This window comes from Opisthocomus hoazin, chromosome Z (genome assembly GCF_030867145.1).
Source record: "Opisthocomus hoazin isolate bOpiHoa1 chromosome Z, bOpiHoa1.hap1, whole genome shotgun sequence".
In the NCBI taxonomy this organism is placed as follows: Eukaryota; Metazoa; Chordata; class Aves; order Opisthocomiformes; family Opisthocomidae; genus Opisthocomus; species Opisthocomus hoazin.
Genome location: NC_134454.1, coordinates 87,014,187 through 87,037,434, shown reverse-complemented (window position 1 = coordinate 87,037,434; position 23,248 = coordinate 87,014,187). Strand labels below are relative to the sequence as shown.

The 23,248-nt window shown below is 44.4% G+C and overlaps 1 protein-coding gene across 2 annotated transcripts in view; it reads left to right on the top strand.

Moving 5' to 3' along the window:
* The window catches only part of LOC104335617 (SKI family transcriptional corepressor 2), a 28,937-nt gene extending 6,143 nt beyond the window's left edge, over positions 1-22,794 (top strand). For both annotated transcript variants that reach the window (XM_075410828.1, XM_075410827.1), the window contains 5 exons: positions 4,563-4,628; positions 5,023-5,121; positions 10,542-10,609; positions 20,177-20,241; positions 22,132-22,794. In XM_075410828.1, coding sequence (XP_075266943.1) covers positions 4,563-4,628; positions 5,023-5,121; positions 10,542-10,609; positions 20,177-20,239 — 296 coding nt within the window. In that variant the 3' untranslated portion in view covers positions 20,240-20,241; positions 22,132-22,794. The remainder of the gene's footprint in view (positions 1-4,562; positions 4,629-5,022; positions 5,122-10,541; positions 10,610-20,176; positions 20,242-22,131) is intronic.
* Positions 22,795-23,248: the final 454 nt, after the last annotated feature.

Here is a 23,248-nt window from a genome sequence, read left to right as displayed (position 1 = left end):
CCTGTCTCTTTTTCTCTCCTGTCACTATTAAGGAGCTCAGGAGCAATCTCTGAATTATTAGAAGAGGGCGAAATGTTGAATTTCTTTATTTTTTGCCCATCTCGCAATGTTAGGTGTGTTGGGTTGGTTTTTTTTTTAGCTGCATCTCCTGGAATCTGGTGAGACTCTCGCCTTCCATTTAAAACCAACCAAGAATTGACAACTTTCTCACCCTCCTGCTTCTAGAATGAAGTTGTGAAATGCTTCCCAGATTTGTGCAGAAGGTTCAGGCAAAAAGCCAGCTGATTTGTTGTCTCTGTAAAACGTTTCGTGTGGTTAAGTTGCTCACAGTTTTTGAACGTTCGGTTTGAAATCCTGTTTTCTTCTCAATCCATCAGTACTTCAGTGTGGATTTTTTTCCATCAGATGTCCATGTTTCAAACTTTAAATTGAGGTTATAAATTAGATTTTATCTGTGCAAAAATTGGAAGTAGTTTGTGTTAAAGTTAATTTCAGGGCAAACTGACAGATTTTGTAAGACGTGTGGATCAGCCCCAATACAGAAAAGCACTTAAGGTGCTTATTGAGCTTCCTAGAATAGGCGTATTTTCCCAAGTCCTGACTATTCTATTGATTATTCCCCCCAAAAGCAGCATGAATATACACAATGCGTGAATATTTTCGGTAAGGGTAGGATTTCTTCAGGACATACACAAGAACTTTGTGTGTCTTAAAGCGAGTAATTAATTGCAAATACAGATGGAGCCGTTGGAGCTCTGAAAATCTGCCAACTCGCATCTGCCTAGGTTTTTAAAATGTATATATATATAGCCAGAAGATACGGGCATCTTCACCGCTACGGTCTTTGTGTCTGCAGAGAGTACTCTCCCCAGCTAAAAATACGGGTGGATGTTGAAGTTATGGTAGGCCGTCGGTGCTGGGGGCTTCGCTGGCTGCCCCGCATCGCGTGCTCTGCGATACTTCTGTACTGTCCTTGAATAACGGGGCCGCTGCTGAGACGCGGGCGGGCGGATGATTTCGGTCGATGCGGTCTGGCGCTGCCGATGTAGGGGGAGTTGTGGAGAGCTCCGAGTTGGGGACGAGGCACGGGGCTGAGAGGCTGGAGAGCAGAGTTGTATTCCCGGCCCATCGGAGCTCAGCGCTGGGCAAATCAGTTGCCCGTTGACGTAGCTGAGTTGTCTGGGCCAGCTGGGAGTTTTTAGCTGCTGTTTGAAGACTGCTTTGAGAGCTTCCCAGGGACGGACTGCAGGAGATCACCTCTTCGTGCTGTGCTACCGACAGCAACCTGGCTATGTCTGGGTTGGTTTTGTACGCTGAGGGCAGTGTGCATTGATTTCGGAGAGGATAAATTTAGAAATGTTTTTGTTAATTTCTTTTATTAAAAATGCAAATCTTATCTACTCCAGTGGGTGTAGTGCTAATAAAATAGTGGCGTCACAAGAGCTGAGGTTGTGTCGGTGCACAAATCGGGACCTCTGGTTTTCAGAGTGCTGATAAAGCAAGTTGAAGTGTGTCTGCTCACAGGCATCATTTCTGCTTTTCTCCATGGGTGGATGTTCACCTTGCAGATAAGGCGGCCATTTATTTAACCCAAAAATACAACCCCTGTACCTTTATTCCAGAATTAACAGTGTCTGTGCACCTGAGCTGGTAGGGAAGAACAGAGGCAGCAAAAGCTTTAGCTGAGGCAGCGCAGGCTGGCTGTGAATGCTTCATCCCCTTTTCCCCCTAGCCAGCAGATGGTTGAGGTATAGTTTGATTTTTCTGAATAAACTGAAATAGGCCTTTCTTAAAGAAAACCTATGTGGCTGAACTGGAGGGGGGCTGCACAGTTTTCAGTGTTGCTTTTTAAATGCTGCTACGAGTTCGTGTGTAGACAAGGCCCAAGAGAGTTATGGTGGAGCTATTAGAAGGGGAAGTGATTTTTTCTTAGACTGATTAAAATTCTTTGGGCTTTCTGTTTGTTTGTTTTTAAACACCTATTTAGCTTTTAATTAACATTTAAGAGAAAGGAAGCTGGTTAAATATTCAATACCTCCTCCCTTTCAATTAAGGTAGAACAGTACACAATGCGTGATGAGGCCTCTGGGAAGTATGGAAAAACAGAGAAGAGCAGGCTCCTGATTATCATTTTCAGGGGGACTGGAAAGGTGAAACCCATCTGATTGTTATTACCATTAACAATAATAATGCCAAGGCATTTTTTGAACATCGGAAAGCAGTTTGACAGTGCAATTATTCTTTAAAACTCATATGTGCTGAGTTTTGCTTTTAAATGTCTTCGCTTTTCCTATCCTGTGCTTTGCTTATTTGGGGGGCAGGGATGGGGAATTTTCTAAGCCTTTTTGGTAGCTTAGCAGGGAGGCTGCAGATGCTGGAGAAGTTACTCTTTATGCTACGTGCTGTTGTTTGCATTTTGATGCGGTTCTTTCAGTCCCAGCGAGTCGGCAGCCTCAAACCGTACGGCCCTGAAAGCTCAACTGAGCAAGTGGGAGAGGGCTGTGTTGCCGCCATGGTCTGTGCTAGGATCTAGTCTCTGCCCCTTTCTCTTCCTCCCCCCCTGAAGAATCCAGTTACCTTCTGTGAGTCTGTTATCCCTCAGAACTGCACATAAAACGTTCAGAAAAGAATGCCTCGATGAAAGAAATTGAGTGGAAAAAATATACTAGTATTTGTAATTCAGTAAATACCCTTCCTAAATTTAAATTCTTTCTTTTTGATTTTGCGTACCCTAATTTAGCTGACAAAATACTTCTTTTGTTAGCAGTCCTGTTTAAAACAGAATTATGTTAACTCAAAAAAAGGAGACCATTTGATATTGCGGAAACACCTCAAACCACTGCCCAAAAGGTGATGCATTTTTAAGCTTCTTGTTTCTTTTAGTGCGGTGAGACAACTTACCTGTGCAAAATATTTTGTTTATATCAAATGGCATACAAAAATGATTTTTTTAAATCGTTGTGTTGCGTAAGCAGATTTTTGAAATGGAATTGCTGGCACCAGAAATCAGTTGTGTAAATGTATATGCCTGAATGAGTGGTTCTTCTTTTTGTTTTTTTTTAAGGAAGGAAGAGATAGCAGATGTGAAAATGCATAGCTATTGGATATGTTTCACATACTGGGACTTTAAAGTTTACTGGATAAAAGAATGCATTGATTTTTAAAACCAGAAAATAAACGTTTTGCAAAAAGATTTCTGGCTGCGTATGAAACAAGACTTTCTAATTCAAATTGAAAATTAGCTAATTGTGATGACTTGCTGTCAAATGCATGGTGACAGTTTTTTAAGTAACTGCTGTCTTATCTGTTGCATGGTGTCCTGTTCAGTGCTAGGGCTTTTCATTTGCAAAACAACCCAAAGTGTTTCCTCCATGATTAATTCTTCCAAATACATAAACACATGAATAGCTTTACATGTATGTCTTTCTTGTGATTACTCGTTAGTAGAGTTAATGATGTGTATTTACTGGCTGGACTAAACCAAAAATTGGTCCAATTAGTTCAATAATTGGTTATTTACCAAATATTTTCTTAATTATTGCGAGTCCATTTGTATTTCAGCTGTAAATAATAGAAAATCTCCCATTAATTTCAGCTAAAGTGGTATTTTTTCTTTTAAAAACATTTTTTTCATGGCTTTTTGTTTCAAAACCCCATTCGTAGAAATTAGACGAAAATTTTACAGTTCCAGAGGATAATGAAAATAACACCTTCTGTCAGGAGGTTCATATTTAAGTCAAACCTTCATCCAGGTGAACTTAACACCTTGTGAAGATTTTTTTATTATTATTTCATTTTATTTGTAAAGGAAAAGGGCTGAAGGAAGTAGCATGCGTATTATCTGGAAATAGTCTAATTCTGTTATCTGTAAAATTCTTTACTACTACATGATTAAAACTTTACATGAGCAACCTAAGACAGAAGTCTCTGAATTGGTTGACCCTGAAGGTGTATCCTTTAGATGCAAATACCACTAATGTCAATTTTATCTCAGCTGGGTGTAAATTACATCCAGTTACAACAAGCCAATGCCACAGAGCTCTAGAAGGTGATAAAGCACCGGTGAAGGTGAAGAAGCTGGTGCAAAAAGGATTTCGCCTGTGGATTTGGGAACAGGGACCTGCCCAGCTAGATAGCATGGACCTCCCGTTGTGAGGAGAGGAGATGAGGCTGTAGAGAAGGTGGCTCTGCCCCTTTCTCAGCTTGCTCCTAGTCATTCTCCGATGAAAGCATTTTCAGGAGGGGTTAGAGGGAAAGCAGGGATCAGTTCGGCGGAAGACATGGGAGGGAAGCTCTCCTAAGTATGGAGGAGACGTCGGGTCTCGTCCGCAGGAGGCTGAGGTGTAGGTAGACATTTTACTAAACTAGAAGCAAATACAAGCTCTACAAAAATCGGTGCTGTGCATGCAGAGATATGTAGATAAACCTCAGTCTTACTCTTTCCGTATATTTTTTTCTCTTTTTTTTCCTCCAGATTTTCTGAAGCAGTTGCGTAGTAAGCACGATACTTACAAAAAGCAGTATCAGTAAATCAATAACTTTTTTTTCCCCACTTTTTTAAGGCGAACGCACGCAAGAAACCAATTCACCTCATGCACTGAAGAAGGATGTAGAAAACATGGGGAAAGGTAAAACAAATAAGGGCGTCTTGCGTTATAAAACTGCTCTTTGTTTTAATAGAATATGAGGATAATAGGGGGCACTTTTGTTCTGCACCATATTTTAAGCTTGTCAAGTAACATATGAGTAATATATGGACCTTTGGGTGGATATAATTGAGATTAATGCATATATATCAATCAATACATGACACTGTAATATAATACTTTAAAATAATATATTACATTGATTTATATTCATGGCTTTCTGCACAAAATCTATTGTAGGTCTGTGCAACACACTTTTTTATTTTAACAGAACTGCTAAAATATTTTGTCTTATAGTAATGAATTGCTCTGCAACTGTTCTTTCAAGAACTATTTATACAGATTAGCAAAACCACTTTTCTTTTCTCTTTGTTAGATGAACTCCAGAAGGTTTTGTTTGAACAGATCGACTTACGGAGGAGACTAGAACAGGAATTCCAGGTGTTGAAAGGAAATGCATCTTTCCCAGTCTTCAGTAAGACACATACCTGTGGTTTTGGTGCTATTTGTGGGTGGTTGGTTGTTGACAGATTGTTAAAATGGGAGAGGTGTGTTCTCAGTTGTGTTAGCAGGATCTTTGGCTTAGTTGTGCTGAGGTTGATGGCACTTCTGCTGTGGCTGTTTAGGCTGCCTGAGCAGGTCATTTGTAGGGAAAATCTGAAGCTGAATGTCTGTTTTGGTGTGTGTTTTACTGGTTTTGATGACGTTGAATACAGTGAGTAGACAGAAACATGTCTGGGGCTGCTTGGGGTACAGTGATGTCGGTAGTCTTAAGCAGCTTCTTGGAGGATTTTGAAGACAGGGTGCTGTACTGGCATCTTCAGGTGGTTCTAGCTGATGCTGGAGAATTGATTTTGTCTGTGTTTAAGGAGTAGAAAGACATGTTTGGGTTTTTCCTCTTGAGATCAGGGCTGTTTGAGATGGCCCTTTCATCACAGCTGATGAGCGGGGTGCTGCTATCCAGGAGTCATGGAATGTGCTGGGCACGTGTTAAATAAAAGAAAACAAAACAGACATTTGGTAGGGTTTTCATGAAGCTGTCGGAAAAGTTCAACTGTATACACAGGGATGTGGAAAAAGACCTATTGATTGAAGCCTTCTGAATTACACTGGCAGCAACAAAGGAAAGTGTGCTTCCAGGAGAAATTCCACGTACATCAGGACAGGCTAGAAGACACAGTAAGGGCTCTCCAACATGCAGTGAATGTAGTGTGACAGAGCTGGAGTGATGAGGGCGTCTCCATTGTGCTCTGCCTGTCTGCAACACAGCGGCACGCAGAGACGGTACTGTCGTGCCGGCTTCCCTGTGCCTGGCTGTCGCAGCTCTGCAGCCACCTGCCCACACAGTCCCCCAGTTCAGTATTAAATGCAACCTAAAGGAAAAAGCATGTTTGAACCCACCTTTTGCCACTTTGTGAAGTCTAGAGGAGGTCTGACAGTATCTCCGTTTAGTATTTTCCTAATGTTGATGTTGTGGGTTCTTTTTTAAACTCTGCATTTTAAAACTCTTCCTTTGTGCCCTTGTTTTCGTGTGAGATGCAGATGGAGCACTGGGGAGTTGCTTGACTCACAGCAAACCAAGACAGATACATTTAAACCTTCCCAGACTGATTGTCAGGCTCTTCTGCAGTTTCCTAACTTCTTTTAACTCCCACGTGACTGAAATGTCTGACCAGCACTCAATGCAAAATGTTGGTTTACCATAATTTCTTAAAAGAGTTCAGAAACCTTCTGTTTTGTTATTCCTCCAAGTTCCTTCATGAAAACCAGCATTGCCTGTACCCCTGAGTGAAGTCAGTCAGCCAAAACCCACTGTGGCAAGCCGAGGAGTGTTGCACTTCCCTGGATTGCAGGAAAAGATGGGAACACAGACAGCATTTCCTATTATTTAAAGAAAATACATTTTTCCCCTTTCTGTAGCATCAGACAGAGTAAGTTCAGGGAAGCAAGGAAGTGCGAGGACTGGGAATGACTCCCATCTTTAGCCCAAATATCAAAATTTGTAGACAGCTTCATAAATACAGGAGAAGAGCTGCCGGAGGTGATACAGATATTAATGAAGGGAGGATAACTTCATCCTTCAGTATAAATTCAGTCATTACTTGGGTTTGGGAGGGAGGTAATTTTCAAATAATTTCTGTAGATCAGAACATTGATGTGTGGTATTGGCGAAATGGCATCTTGGAATTTTGCCATTCAGGTCACTCATTTATCCTTTTGTTCTTCTACAGTAAAATTAATGCTCTGTAATTGCAATGTAAATAAATACTGCAATTAAACCACATGAAATACAGTTCAAATAAAAGAAAAGAACACGTACGGCCGACCAAGGAAGTGGCGACCGTATATGCCGGCTTGAAAAATATGTGGTTTCAATGTACCGCAAAGTAGTGGTCAATTTTCTTTAGGATTAAAATAGAAAACAGATAATGTGCTATAAACAATATATACGAGTGACCGTAAAACCTATTTACAGATTTAGATTTACCAACCCCCCCCCCCCCGCATATAATAAAACAAGAAAAAGGGTCTTAGTAAAGCAAGTGAGTGTAAAATCCAAGAGAAGTGCGGTTTGTCCTCTAGAGCACTGTGTGTTGCTCCAAAAGAGAGTCTGTCCCAGGCTCTTTCTGCCAGAGAGGGCTGCTGCTTTAGGTCAGGTGTTAGAAACTGTTTTGCCAGGTTCCTCAAGTTAGTAACTGCCTGTGGTGGTACTGGATGGGGTGGAGCTAGGGAAAGATCCCACTAAAGGAAAGTGGAGGTAAAATTGAAATAGTATTGATGGATTTATCATGGCTTGGAGACACCTGAGGCTGTAGGAAGGAGCGAAGAGCAGGCAGGTAATGGGCTTTATATGCCAGTCTGGCTCGCCGCAGCGTTGGGCTAGGTGGCTGCCGGAACTGGAGCTCTGTTCCATCCTTGGAGCTGCTGAGGACTGGAACACACTGCCAGGGTAATTCTCACTCCCACGGGTGGTGGTGGTTCTCCCTGTGCTTTGCGCTTTCGGTGGATGAATAGGAAGCCTTTGGCTTTGAAGTCTTCCCAAGGTTTTCTAAAAAGGAGAAAATTCATCCCTGTTTCAGCAGGGACGCAGTGTGTGAGATGTGGAAGGTAATGCTGTATCTGTCTTGAAAACGCTTCTGTCAGGTTACCTGGCATTAGCTTGGAAGTCACCTTTTTTGGGTCTTGCATTTGGGACTGAGCACATTTGGGGCGTTAAACATGAGTAGCATCAAACCTGCAGTGCTATGCGGTGTTGTGTGTAAATGGTGTTTGATTTCCATGCTCTCCTCATGGAAATGACTGTTAAATATGAACTGATCTTACTTGCAAGCTTATTTAGCAGTACTATGCTACACACTTCGTCGTGGCTTCTTGTACCTGCTTGAAACGTGGCCTGCAATAATTTATAAAACAGCAGACCTTGTCTTCTGCTGTTTGCAGCTTTGTTTTTTTATATTGCTGTTGTACTTGAAAGCTGCAGGTGAGGTTTTTCCTTTGCCTATAAGATCTCTCAATGCAGAGATTACTTGAAGAAAGTAAAAAAAGATAGATCACTTGAAGAAAATCAAAGAATTTGCTGTCCTGGTAGAAACATGAGCACCTGTGCACAGCTGACAGCAAATTCTCCCAGAACCCTGGACTGGTTTGTACATTTGGTGTCAGCCGGCACGCATTTTGTCTGGCTGTATTTAACAATGTGGTAATAAAATGGCGGAGATGTAGTCTGGCTAGTTAAAGTATTTAATTTTGTGTTAAGAAAACTATTTAAATATTCATATCTCTTCTCTTGGGTATTGCTCATGGATTTTGTCTGCAAGCATTCAGACTTGGATAAATGCTGCCAGAAAAAAACACTGTCCTTACCATTAACACGGCATTTCCACTGTGAGCTTGGACATTTGCAGCACAGGATTGAGCAAGATTTCTGAGCTTTTGTTCTGAGAGGTGATGAGCCTGTGAAGAGGCAATCGAGAGGGAAGTGTTGAGCAGAGAAGGATAATTTCTCAGTATAGCCTACTCCAGGAGTGAAACTGGAGGATCTCAATAGTAGCTAGCACAGATCTGTCAGCCTTTAGTGACCAGGACAGGAGGGTTCACCTTTTCATACTGTGTGGCTTTTTCGGGGCTAGGAAGAGAGGAATTGCAAACCTGCTTTATTTATGTTGGCTTATTTTGCTGATTGAGTTGGAGTAGAGGCAGTAGGCTGAAAAATTCCATAGGCATTTACTTGAAATCTGAAGAAATTAATGAAGATAATGTCGTCATGTCCTTTTCTGTGTGGCTGTGCTGGATCCTGATGGTTTCAGCTGGACAAATTTTCTCAGTCTTTGTTTCATTGCTATTTTCTTGTTGTCCTAAAGTGCCTCCTTGCCTTTTAAACAACAGCTTGCTCATCATTCAGAGAGGGCAAGATCCGTGTGCGAAAGAGGAGGACAGAGCTCTGCCCCCTTGTACTTTCTTCTAGCCCCTTCCTATGCCCACATTTGATGGGGACACATCCCCATTCCCCATAGGCAAGGTCCATCCTTTACTGTATCGTGCCACAGCTGCTCCCTGCCTTCCATTTCCTGCTTTTGGGGTTGAGAAGTCATGGCGAGGCCATGCAGCTGGTTTGGGAGTGGGTGAGCTCGCTGCGCTGCGGCAGCACGCAGAGCTTTAATAGGAGCCGCTCGTTCTCACCTGGCCTCAAATCTTTCCACTGCAATTAAGGTGTTTCTGTGACTCCCGTTAGTGTGCTATCGAAGTGTCCCGCAGTCGTCTAATCCATCAGTCCTCCCAATGCACTTGGCAGATGAAGCTGTGCTATTATTCCTGCTTTAGTGGTGATGAAAGGAGGCGCGGGGAGACAGACACACAGAGTCCAGTGGAGCAGGTATTGAACCCGGGCTTCCTGAGTCCTGGGCTGATGTCCCAGCAACCAGCGTGACTCTTTAACTCTTAACTAGTTCATTGTAAATAAACCATTTTATCTGCCTTGGCCTTTTAGTGCCCTGCTCCAGGTTCTGGGTGTTGAGGTACTTGGTGCTGTTTTCTCTTGGCATTCACCTTGGTGCTTCCATGGTCCAGGACAGGCTTCAGTCTCCCGGATCAAAACACTGTTGGTTGGAACGGGTTTTCTTTCCTCTTCTGTTTAGCGGTCCATCATTGCACCCGGGTCTCCATCATGTAACTCTCCAAGCTCTTTGTTTCTTGCCAGTAGTTTTGTTTATATTTTTCTGCCTTTTTCCCACCCTCCAAAAGCAGTGTTCGGGAACACAGAACAGCAGCTAATCTTCTGCTAAAGGAAATTTTGTCTGAAATGGGCACTGAGGAAGAAAATAAGGGAAGGAGGAGCTGCTGGAGCAGGAAGGCTGGCCTGTGCATTAACCCGGCTGTCTAGGATCTGTCTTTCAAAGTCTTTGTCCCCCTCTGAGTTCCACGTCACTGTTTATGGAGCTTTATGTTACAAACTACAAATCAAACCCTGCGTCCTTGAACGCTTTCTGTTCTCACATATTGGACATCCTTATGGATGTCAGCAGATTTATGCCAAAGCGAAGAAGAGCGGTTTTTGCTCTTCTCTTCAGTGTTGGTAGAAGTTTGACTAATGACTGCAGAGTCTGGCCCATAGAGAAGATCACTGTGGGAATGAATGCTAGCGACAGAAACTTCGCAGCCACCATTTGGTAATTTGGGAAGTAGCTGAATCTGATTTTTCCACAGCTTTTCTGTTGTCTACAGCATCACCTGCTAGAGAAGCAGTTTTTGTTAGGCTTGAGTTTTAATTGGGCGAAGGACTTTGTAATGCTTCACAGTTCCTCAGTAGTGATTGGGTTTGATTTCACTTGATTTGTATGAATACTGCTGTGTGGTCTATTTTAATTATTGCATCTAGTTTTTGTTTTTTTCTTGCAGATAATTTTCAAGATCAGATGAAGCGGGAGCTGGCCTATAGAGAAGAAATGGTACAGCAGCTACAAATTGTAAGTTTGCCTTCTCTGCTAAAAATGTCATGAACTGTCACTTGATGTTTTTTGAATGCACTCCTCAGACTTCCTTTGTGAGCCATGCAGATGTACTGCTGCCGAGCTCATATTACCTTATACTTAGCAAGACGTAAGCATGCAGTTCTCAGCTGGTTTAGAATCTAATTACCTGGAGATTTACTTTCATACGGTAACCAGATGGGTCTTCGTGTTTCAACGGAATGAAATGCGTTGACTCGACACTGAGAGGTGCTTCTTCAGAGAGAAAAGCGAGGACTGAATCGGTAAACCTTAAGCAGTTCAATGTTTCTACCTTGTACGAGTTGCCAAGGGGTGCATTTCAGCCCTCCGCAGGGAATCGGTGCGAGGCCAGCTTCTCGCTGGCAAATAAACCTTAGGATATGTCTTTTTCAAATTTCAGCCACTGGAAGTAGTGCTTAACTCGGCAGTAAAGGATTCAGTTGCCAAAACGCAGTTTAGGGTAGGCACACCTTGCTGTTTGGTCTTTTGCTTGTTATTTTAAAATCAGGAGGGGTTTTGCATGTGTGTGTGTGTCAGTGCAACTCCAGATCATTGCGTACAGCTGTGCTGTGTTGAAAACTTGGCGTACTTAATCCAATACGAGCAAGGGCTGGAGCATGTGAAGCTGTTTCTTACTCAGGTAACTGCTTCGTGTGGTTTTAAGAGCAGGGCATCGTAACGAGCAGGGAGCTATCAGCTAATGCTTGATTTGCTAGCGGTGTTTCCGTGATCATTATTCAGCAGGGATTTTCTGAGGCAGACTCGCCAAATATTCCCACTTACCTGAATCAGCCCTGTGCTCAAGCATTTATATTTTTCTTGTGCTTGTCACGCGCCCTGGTGCGGAGAAGGAGTTGTCCAGCCTTCTGGTACTGTCATTTTCTAATTGATGGGTTAGGACATAAAAATAAAGCTGAAGGCCAGGATTATCAAACTCGTACAGCTGTGCTTAGAGTCATTTAGGAGTGGCCTTATTTTTAGAGCTGCCGAAAATTCGTGTTCCCTGTTCCTGCTGACTTCAGAGATTTCAGTGAGAGATGGAGGGTGCTTGAAGGAGGTTGTTTATGGCGGAAGTTCAAGTCCAGAACATCTCTGAAGATTTTTTTTTTTTTTTTTTTTTTTTTTGCTGCTGTTCTCCGCTCTTTTCCTTTAATGCATCCAGTTGTTACCGTGTTCCCCTTTCTTTCCCGATGCCAGGCAGGGAGTTTGGCTTGATCTGTGAATTGCATTGTCACGGAAGATGGTAATTGGCATGGAATCCAGAGAAGTTCTTCCCCAGCTGCTTTGGACTTGAGGCGGGTGACCTTTCCGACTCCTTTTGTGAAGCACATTTAAGCACAGATTTTGTGGGCCTGCTTCAGCCTTTATCTCTTGTGTCAGCTGAACTTGGAGCAGAGAGAATGGAAAATCTCTGCCATTTACTTTGTGGCCCGATTGGGAAGTTGTTACTGAAACTGGTTATCCCACACCTCCAGTTAGTCTTCTGCGGTGGTTTCTCTGATTTACAAGAAGTGGAGAAATCGCAAGGTTCAGTGTAGTGCTTTTTTCTCGAGCGGGAAAAGAAATATGATCGTGTAATTGACACCCTTTTCACTTACTGATGCGCTACAGAAGGCCTGATACTCCTTTAATCATTAAACAGAGCTGCCTGAATGTAGTTACAGAGACTAGTTTCAGCATTGAATGTGCTGCACCAACAATTCAGGATGTCTTCGCTTGCTGAGTTTAATTATTGTTAATAGAAGTGTCAGATCATCAGTAAGTCTTTAGGTCCAGATTTGGGTATCCCTCCTGATGTGGGTGAGGCAGGCTGCGCATCAGTGAGACCGATAAAGGGATATTTGCACGTGAAGAACTGAGAGACTGCTACAGATTACCAGTGTGTTTGCTGAAGCTGGGTGCAGAAATCTCCACTGATGTTTGAGTTGATAACTAAAACGGAGTCAGCACTTCGGATGTGGTAATCCCTGCAGTTACTTTAATTTGTTCATGCGGATATATTTTGTGTAGTTGTATCTAGAATTAAGATTAATGAGCTGAATGTGCTAACGGTAGGACTTCTTTGGCCTTCTTGTGCTATGGCATGGGTGAATTAAATCTTTAGATGCAGAATACACAAAAAGCATGGTTACTTCTGATTTTTTTTGTTTGGTTTTGTTGTTTTGTTTTTAACAGGGGTAGGTTGTTTTATTTTGTATGTACCTGGGACACCGTAGTATTGCTTTAACAGAGCTGCCCACACCTAATATTCTTGTTAACACAGGAATGCAAAGAGAAAAGAAGTAGTGTTTAATGCATACTCAGATCTTAAGTTCACTTACAGCTTCATAGGTGTATACCTTTGTAGGATTAAATTCAAATTTTACGGGTATAACTAGCCACAGATTTTGGCTTAATTGCTTTTTTGATTTTAAAAATAATAAAAATGCACAGAGTCAGTTTCTTTGGGGTCTGCTCACTGCTGAAGGAATCTACGACTTAAATTAGTCCTTCCCGAAGGTTTGTGCATGGTTGTGAAGGGCGCTTTCATAACAGTGGGTGCCAGGGGCAGGTTTTGCTGTACTGATGGTTTCGCTCACCCCGGCTGCGAATGCTTCGAGCTGCGTAATTGAGTGGTCAGACTTTGCAATAAACTGCCTTGGCGTGTTTGATGTGTCTGAGGTGTCTGTAATACAACAGGCTGAAGCTAAGCATGAAGTAATTAACCAAATATAATTACGTTTGAAAACTTCCTAGTGCGAACACCCACTGTAACCTGTTAGGTGGAAGGGGCTGTGTGAAAGCAGTGCTTCGTGCCCAGCCAGCGCCACGCACTGAACGTAACGCAACGCCTTTTTCTCTCCCGGTTCTCGGGTGCAGAAGTGAGACTGCGGTGCAGAAGGCGAGGGTCGGTCGCCACGCATGGAGGGCAGTGTATGCCCTCTGCCGCTGCCCGGCCGCCACTGCACCCCTCATTAAAGCAGCATTTAATCAATGGGAGGTTATCGTCATGCTCTGTCTGCTGCCAGTGTCTCAAAAATCATGTTACGGCTTCTTGGAAGTCGGGAGCAAGGGTCGACTCCTTGGGAAGACAGGGGATGTGTGTGGAGGGGGGTCCTGTCTCGTCCCACCCTCTGTGGTGGATGTTGGCTGCTTTGGACGCAACCTGGCTTGGCTGGTCACTGGAGCGGCGGGACGCTGTGCGGCCAGCAGCGATTTCTGTGGAGAAAGAAGCTGGTCAGAGAGCCTGGAGCAGCTGCCGGGAAGTATCGCAACCCGTTTGTGCCAAGCTCTCGGCCAAGTGCTAGGAAGCAACTGATCGACGTATTTAACACAAAATGGATCTTAAATCACTGAATGTGTTTTTCTCATCTTCCTCCTTCAAAGTCCTGTCTCCCAAATTGGCTAAGTACAGTGCGTGTACTTGAAGGTCATATGTAAAATCTGTATTTTACGGATTTTATGACCTTCAAGTACACACACTGTAGGTGTATCCATATGTAAAATACAGATTTTACATGTGGACTCAGGCATGGGTCATCTGGCTTTTGTTATTAAGCTGTACAGAAAGGGCCACTGAGAAGAAATCGCTGCCCAGCAAGCTGGGGTAGATTCTAACATGGCACGCGTGGTAGGGCCTCAGAAGAGCTCACCTGGCTTTAGAGTTGTCGGTTTCTGTCCAGCGTCACCAGAATTTGTCTGTCGGGACAGCGCAGCCAGCCTCACAGAGTACTGAGTCAGCTCCTGCTTCAGACTCCGTATCTGTCTGATGTTGTCCTGCAAGCAGCTGTGTTAGTGGATCAAATTTAAGAAGCGTGAACTGGTCTTGGGAGAAAAAGATCAGAGGCAGCATTCCCAGCATGACGATAGTTATCCTTTTATGTTTTTGTGAACCCCTCTAAAACATTGCTGCAGAGAAGCAGAGCACCAAGTGGCAAATTTAAGCCTCCTGCAACCAGGCTAGCTTTTCTTCATTTCCTTTCAGGGGTCCCTTACAAGTAGTTTGTGGGTTCCCAGGAGGTGCTGACCGCAGTTGTAACTGATCGTCAGCAAAAGCTAAGGTGGTGTTTGTCACCCTGCAGTTGTGGTTTAGATAACTAAAATCAGGTAGTGATCGATCCCACTATTTTTACGTAGGGCTAAAAGGCATCAGGTCTTTGCAACGTGTTACAAATGTGAATTACTCAGGCAGTCCCTTGTCTTTGCAGCTCAAGTGGAAAGTGTTGGCTTGGTTTTGTTTGGGTTTATTTAATTTATTTATGCTCCCATGAACCTACTTACTCCTCACTAGCCAAACTCTGGGCTGATCGTAAAGTTCAGAGCTCAGAACTGGATCTGGCTGGGACTCGTCTGATGTTTGATGGCCTTCTACTCTCAGTGCTGCCTTGAATCAGCTCTGTTCTTTAGAGGCAGACAATAAAATAGATCAGAAACTATCAACCTGCAAAATTGATTTTTCTCTCTGCGTCGTCTTTCATCCTCATCTTTAAAGATTCACAAGGAGTGTTTAAAAAGAGGAAAAAAAATCTACCATGTGGTAATGTTGGTAGATCTTCAGAGGTATGAGATCATGTTCCTCTGGGTCGTGCTATAATTAAGAAAAGCACCACTAGGTTTAATTCCTATTTTAGGTTGTATATGGAAAGTGGGTGGTTCATACAACTGATGTATTCATTATACAAACAAGGAATATCCACATTTTTGTGTGCAGAGACCTTGGTCACTGCATACCTGTCACTCCATGTTCAAAAAGTGGAAATAGGAAATAGCAGTGCTTTGTTGGGATTTCTGGCTTGGTCCTGTGCTGAAAGTGGTCCCGATAGATTGACTGGCCTTGACAAGGATGTTAGAGGCAAACATAGGTTCAGCAGAATGGCTCTTGGATTTCTTGAGCTGCATCTTGTGCTGAAGGGCCTGCCTGCTGACACCCAGGCAATAACAGGTAGAAGAGCGTTTCTGGAATTTACTGCGTTCTTGCAGACTCCAAGGCCGATTGCATTACCTTGCCCTCTCCCAAAATGGAGAGATGTTTGTATTTTTTCCTCATTGATTTCTTCTTCTGTGCTGTAGCAGTTGGGATGATACTGCCGGTCTGTTTCTGTAGGTTCTGTTATCTTAATTTGGTTTTTGGTGGAGTTCCTCTCCAGATGTAGTGATACAGATTGGGAATACGTCCTTTTGATGCCGAAGGCAGCATAACCGTCTGTGACTGCGTGAAGAAAAATGAGCTGACACGTACTATTTACAGCAGAATTTTGTTTGCCACTGTCTGCTTTTTGAAGGCGGGTGAGCGAAGCTTGTATCTTGGCGATGCATCTGGGTATGCCTTGAGCTGTGCCTCTTTCTCCAGTAAATTGAAATGTTACAGAAAAGGAATGCCTTGTAGAATTAAGTTATTAAAAAAAGAAGTAAAAGCTTCGTTTTGTTTAGAATCTGCAGAAATTCTGATCAAACAGGGATGCATATGTACCAGAGCGCTACAAGCCAGCCTCTGCTATTGCCTGTCTGCAAAATCTTTGTTTCTATTTTTTTAGTGTGCTCTGGTACTTAAAAACCCGTAGGGGCGAGACTGTGTGCTCCGGCCGTGACTCTCTGTTGTCTTGCGTCCTGTGCAGACTGGTACGCTGCCCCGAGCACACGCCACTGCCCGCCTGGGAGGAAAGAGCCTCCGAACCCAGCCCACACAGCTAGAAGTGCTTTCACAGGGCGATAGGGGAGACTTGCGCTCAAGGGCAAGCTGCTGGAACTTCCATTTCTCCTCCAGCAGTCAGAGGCACAGTGCATGCTTTTTGTTCTCCTTAACCCCACACATCATTCTGTCCAGAATCACCCTGTGTGCAGAGACTGTGGTTTTCCAGTGGCGGTTCAGCTGCACGCCGGTCTCCTTTCCTGCGTAAATACGGTGTGCGTTTGGAAGGGCTGCCTTGGCTGCACGGAGTTTTAAGTCTTCACGTGCACTCTCTGGAAATGAGAACTGTTTAACTGAATACCTGTAGATACACATCAGATAATAGTGCTTTGGGGTACTGACGGTTCCCTCTTCATGCAACAGAAGTCAGGGTGATGTATCATTGTCTGGCCCACTGAAACCTCCAAAAGAGGACGACGGACAGAAGCTTGATGTCCAAGCGTAGCAGGGATCGGACGTGTGCTTCTAAAATGAATCCCCAATCCTGTCCGCTTACCTGCACTTTGGTAACGCTGTGGAGCAGACTCAGAGGTTGCAAACTGGATTCCTTCCGGGTGAAGCAAACAAGGATCTGTTCCAGGAATGCACACAGGAGTTTGCTCTACTCCTCATGGGTGATGGGCTACTAAGGTGATGAGGGGACTGGAGCATCTCTCCTACTAGGAAAGGCTGAGGGAGCTGGGCTTGTTCAGCCTGGAGAAGAGAAGGCTCAGAGGGGACCTTAGAAATGCCTACAAATATCTGCAGGGTGGGTGTCAGGAGGACGGGGCCAGACTCTTTCCAGTGGTGCCCAGTGACAGGACAAGGGGCAACGGGCACAAACTGAAGCAGAGGAAGTTCCAGCTGAAGATGAGGAAGAACTTCTTCCCTCTGAGGGTGACGGAGCCCTGGCCCAGGCTGCCCAGGGAGGTTGTGGAGTCTCCTTCTCTGGAGATATTCTAGCCCCGCCTGGACGCGGTGCTGTGCAGCCTGCTCTGGGTGACCCTGCTTCGGCAGGGGTCAGGACTGGGTGACCCACAGAGGGCCCTGCCAACCTCAAACATTCTGTGATTCAGTGATCGGTACCCAGGATCAGACTAGAAACAAACCCCAAGAGAAGTGCAGCTTGGACACTAGGTCTTTCTCCTGCACCCTGCAGATCCGCTCCCATTGCGGTGTATTTCCTGTTAATATGGTTAGTTGTAAGAAACAGATTGCTTGCTACTTAAACCTGAACTAACACTTCTGTTATTGCGGGCAGGGGTGTACATGCTTCGGTAACGGCCACGCATGGGACCTTCATGCCCATTTGACTGCCGATCCTATCCTGCATTGCAGCAGTCACCATGGATGTGCAAAAGGGGACTGTATTGACACAGAGAGCCCTAAATACTATTACACTGCAGCACTGGAGTTACCAAATGCTCTTCCAATGACAAAAGTAGAAGATGACATTGTAGGTGATTTAACTCGTGAAGAAAGTAGTCATTTCCCTGTTGGACACCCAGTTTCGTTTATTACCAGGAGAATGGATAAACCAACACACATTGTAAAGACGCTGATGTGCCAAATATAGCAGGGAAATGGATTAAGAACAGTTAATTTCTGACAGAATGTACCCCGTTGTATTATCTAGGTCAGTACGGCTTGGGAGGTGTCCTATATAATTGGCGGCCACGCAAACCGCTGTTGCCTGTTGGCCGTTGTGAGCGGGAGAGAGGAAGAAAGCGGTTGGCGAAGCAGCGCGAGTCTCAGCTGAAACGTGCTTGCTCAGGCAGTTTGTTTTTGGCTCCCTTTTGAATCTAAACCATGCAAACGGGCGACCAGGTAAATCGTTTCTTTGCGTACTCCTCTCTGCAGAACGTCACAGAATCACAGACTGGTCAGGGTTGGAAGGGCCCTCTGTGGGTCACCCAGCCCAACCCCCTGCCGAAGCAGGGTCACCCAGAGCAGGCTGCACAGCACCGCGTCCAGGCAGGGCTTGAATATCTCCAGAGAAGGAGACTCCACAGCCTCCCTGGGCAGCCTGGGCCAGGGCTCCGTCACCCTCAGAGGGAAGAAGTTCTTCCTCATGTTCAGCTGGAGCTTCCTCTGCTTCAGTTTGTGCCCGTTGCCCCTTGTCCTGTCGCTGGGCACCACTGGAAAGAGTCTGGCCCCGTCCTCCTGACACCCACCCTGCAGATATTTGTAGGCATTTATTAGGTCCCCTCTCAGCCTTCTCTTCATCAGGCAGAACAAACCCAGCTCCCTCAGCCTTTCCTCGTAGGAGAGATGCTCCAGGCCCCTCGTCCTCCAGAGAGGAGTTTTCCAGACTTTGCAAATGCTGTGCCCTGGAAGGCAGCTCTGTTGAAGCAGAGGATTCAGTTGAGGGGAGAGCTCTGTTTTTTGGGGGCGTAGGGCAGCAAGCCTCCTGACAGCGTTCAGCTTCTGTGAAGGGTAGGGGTTATAGTAGCCAAAACACCTGGGTCCTGAGGCTTTTCAGGTCGTCAGTGGTTTGATCCTTTCAGTTCTTGCATATGTATTTCTCTTCTCTGTAGTAGGGGAAGTGATGTGCGCTCATGAAAGGCTCCTGCTTTCATTCAGCTGGACGGCTCATCTTTGCAGACACTGCTGCTTCTTGGTGCTGCTGCTTTCGAGCAGATTGACCTCCTTTCCTGAGAGATGAAAGGGTTAGCTCCTGAACTGCAGGTGCCTCTTTCTTTCCTCTCATCTTGACCCTTCCCTGCTCTTTTCCTTACTACGGAAGGCAGAGGTGGAGAGAGATGAGGCTGCAGACACTGTGCTTTACACCAGCCCAGAGACACGCTGAGCACAGCTCACGCAAACGTCCTTCACATACTGTGGGCATAATACAATTAAAAACAAAACAAGAATGCGTGTTAGGTATATGGGGAGTGGATGTGGATGAAAATTCATGTGCTGCTAGTATGTTAGTAGGTGTGGGGGGCACGTCGCTTGAACTCTGTGCATTTACCTGTCTGTTCCCTTTGGTGTTTGTGCAGCTTAAGGCCTTGCTGCTGACTTCAGCCCAGCCTGTTTGGCAGCTTACAGTTAACGTATTTGACTTTATTTGTGAATATATTCAGGAGTGCTTGACAGCAAAAACAGGTCACCTCAGCGTGCAGCAGCACCTGGGAGTGTAGGGACATAGATTTTTCTGATCCCAACCTGAATTCCTCCGACGGTCCTTCCAAAAGGCAGCATCGAAGAATAGAGAATTTGTAGTCACGTGGATTCCCAGCTATGGAGAAATCTCAGAGCAATTTAGTTTTGTTGCATTGTAAAGGCCCAGCATTGAAAAAGAGCGGCCCCGTACTGTGTTCCCAGTAGCCAGCGAGCACATCATCCCACTTTGTTTCTAAATATAGCTATGTTCCCTAATATGCCTGTGTTCTCTGTTTTCTTTAATTATTTGTTCCGCTTCAGTGGCTTCCCTCAGATTGGCGCAAGTCAGACATAACTATTATGAACTTCCTAATTACAGCGATATAAATATAAGAAGTCTCATACTCCCAGTCTGCTGTATTTCGGCTGTGCCGGGATGGGTGTTTGTTGCCTGCTCTGTCACAGCCGGCTGATTTTTGTCTTCTCACAGGTAGCAGAATGGGTGGTGGCTGTATTTTTCCTAGCAACTGATATAAACAAAACACAGGAAGACATCTTTTACATTGGATTTTAAGATCTATTTGTGTTTTAATTTGGGCCATTTTTATTTTCTTTCTGCTTCAACATCCTTGCAGTTTTGTGTAGAGTTCCATCCTTTAATTCAAGGCACTGTTTTCTAAAATGATGCAGGGAGGCAAACAAAACCTTTGCTTTGCAGGGATTCCAGCTTGGATGTTTCATTAGGCAAACCTTGGCTTAAAGCAGTGAGCTTTGTTTCTGTGTCATTGCAGATTCCCTATGCAGCAAGCTTGATCAGAAAAGAAAAGCTCGGTGCGCACCTCAGCAAAAGCTAAAGGTGAGCTTGTGAAAGAAGAGACTTTGTTCCGCCTAACCCGGCCGTCGCGTTTTTCTTTGCAGGCATTGCGAGAATTAAGAGAATAATTTCTGTTGCACGATGTTACTGGTTCTGGTCTAACAGCTCTGTCTGTGGAGGTGTCGTGCTACGGTCTAAAGCTGATGCCTGACGTATCGCACGAATGACGAGGCTTCGCGGGGGTGGGACGTACCGCTGGGTTGATCCAGGCCTCGTCGCCTGAGCACGTGCTTCTGCTCTTTGGCACTGCAAAGTGGTGTCAAGGCCGTGTGACTTCAGTGGCAGGAGGGAGATACCTTGGCATTCACCGGGCAGTAAAAGTTCACATGCTGAGCTTTTCTGCCCGTAATGGAGCTTCCTCAGCTCCAGGAAAGAGCAGTATATTTTGGGAGCTTTACAGAACTACACCAATACTGTGTCTTCTGTAGCTCAGTCTCTTGCAAATGCCCATTACCCTGTTGCTCATGTGCAGGATCTTCCTAAACCCAACACTGCGTTTTTCAGGAGAGTTTTTTAGAAGCGTTCAATGAGAAGAAACACTGTCTCCATCGTTAGTGACCTGGGGGATTCCAGTTTTGGGTGCTAAAGCCTTAACATTTAAACAACATTCTCTTTTTTTCCGGTAAAAGAAGATTAGGGCTTGAGACAGACAAGCAAAAAGCTGGTAGCTCTGCTACTGTGTTACACTGTAAAATCTGGCTTGTGGATTTGCTGAAAAAATTCCTGAGGTCGAGTAGGTGTATTAGGAAAAAAGAGCTATTTGTACGTAGAGACCTCAGTAATGCAGAAAGGAGAGGAGTTCAAGAGAAAGTCTGGGGCATCTGAGAAGGGTTTGATAGTATAAACGATGGAGGTTTGCCTGAGCTATGGAGGAAGCAGATACTTAAAGCATTAGGAGTAAGCATAGAGTGACCAGCTAACCAGTATCCGTGGCCTCGAGCTCTGCCTGCCGACATCAGGAGATTAGTCTTAGCATCAAGATGGTCTGGTTTGCCCTGTTGTGCATACTTTCTTAGTGACTTAGCATTTTCCGGTTGAGTCTACCTCAGCCTGAGTGCTGATTTAACATAAATTCAGTGATATTAATATCCCAAATAAAGCAGTACGCCTCCCCAGATGAGAAACAGCGCATCCTACCCCGAGCGCCTTGTCCAAAGATAAAAGTCTGCCGGAGGATGGCAGCATCAGGTGAGTGGCACCCTTTGCTCCCAGCATCAGGTTTTCATCAGCTGACAAGCCCTGCAAGCAAGGTGCTGGCATCACAGCTACGAGCATTTCCTGGCTGAGAGCGTGGAGGATGGAACCATTTCTCATGCTGGTTTTGTTTCCAGTGGCACGCCATCCCGGCAGACAACAGGGATTTCTCTAAGTAGGCCCTAGTGCTTCTGAAAGATTAGTCGTTACTTAACTGCTAAACTAAACCAGTCAAGCAGAGAATCTCAACTATATTGTTCAGAAGCGATTTCAGATTCTCAATGCGCCTCGAGAAGAAACGTGTGCGCGCACCCCTCCCTACACACGACACCAAGGGGGTGAAGACCCTGTGCGTTTGTTGCTCTGCGTTTCTCCTTTCAGTCCTTTGCTGCCCTTGTTGGGCTTGGTGTTCCTTTTTCTGCAGCAGGTCGTGTTGTCTTTAGTCATACTTCAGCCAGTTACAGTTTGCACCTTGTCTTTAGTGTGAGTATATCCACGTGATGCTACGGGTACTAACAACCAAAGTCTCGGAGGATGCCTCTGGAGCAGATGACTTACGTGTCTCCCGTTTTCTAGGGTTGTAAATAAATGTTCCAACTCTGTGAGTAAAGAAATCTCCAACTGGGGCTTAGTGTTGGTAACATTTCCTCTTTTTTTTTTGTTTGTTTTTATTCCCAGAAGCACAGGATCTTTTGCAGCTGTTACCTTATAAGTTATAACTTGACTTGTATAAAGACTGACAAAATGGAGCGGCTTGGGGATTGAAAGAACAAACAAAACAAATCGGGTTCCTCTGAACCCACGGACAAGTGACCTCAAAGCATCATGGACAACCATGTAAAATAGAATGTAGCAGCCATTTATTAGTAAAAACAAAACAACGAAAAAAAAAAATCAAAAAAATGCCTGTCCTGGATCTTTTTTGGTGGTACCAAAGTTGAAGTCTTTGTGTTTTTAGAAGGACTACTGAACTTGATAGAGAAAATGCTTTTAACGACTCGTACAGATAAGCCGCGAAAGGAACTGCCGAGCCTTTCGACGCCACAAACACTGACGACATCCGCCAGTTCATCTTTTGCTTTTGAATAGTGGTTGTTTTACGGAAGGAAACGCGCGTTGTACCTGACGGGCCAGAACCACGTTTGGGTGGATGGATGGACGGATGGATAGAGCAGCGTTAGCCATACACAGCGCTTTTTAAAAGTGGACTGGAAATTCTCACACCCCTCGGCCCCTTCCTCCTCTGGTATTTTGCCTGCTGTATGAATTAAGATTGTACTCCTCTGGAAATATTTTACAATTTAATATTGAGTGTAATTAAGAATATAATCACTGTTATCAAAAAAGGTATTTAACTGTTGTAGTTTCTTTATCATTCATGTGGATAAAAAGTCTATAATAAAAAAAAGAAAACTATGAGATAATAGTTGAGCTTCCTTGTAATTTAATGCTATGCTTACTCAACTGAAGAACTGGGAAATTTATCCCCAAGAATATCTTTTTGGAAGTATTTTAACTCACAGATAATGTGGTGAAGTATTTTGCAGCAGAAATCCTCTGCCTCTGGTTATTTAGAAAACCTTTGGAAGGAGATTTGATCGAATGTCAGGAAGTGCCTTGTGGATTTGATTTAACTCTTGCTTCCACAGAAATAAAGGCAGATTCTATGATTCTGTGATTATGCCAAAGTCAGGCAGCTTCTGATGACCGCAGCCATAGTCTTCTAGGTCTTTTCCCAACGATGTGCAGTGCCCTGATTGCCAGGGCTTTCCCAAGTGGAATTCCTCTTCGTGTG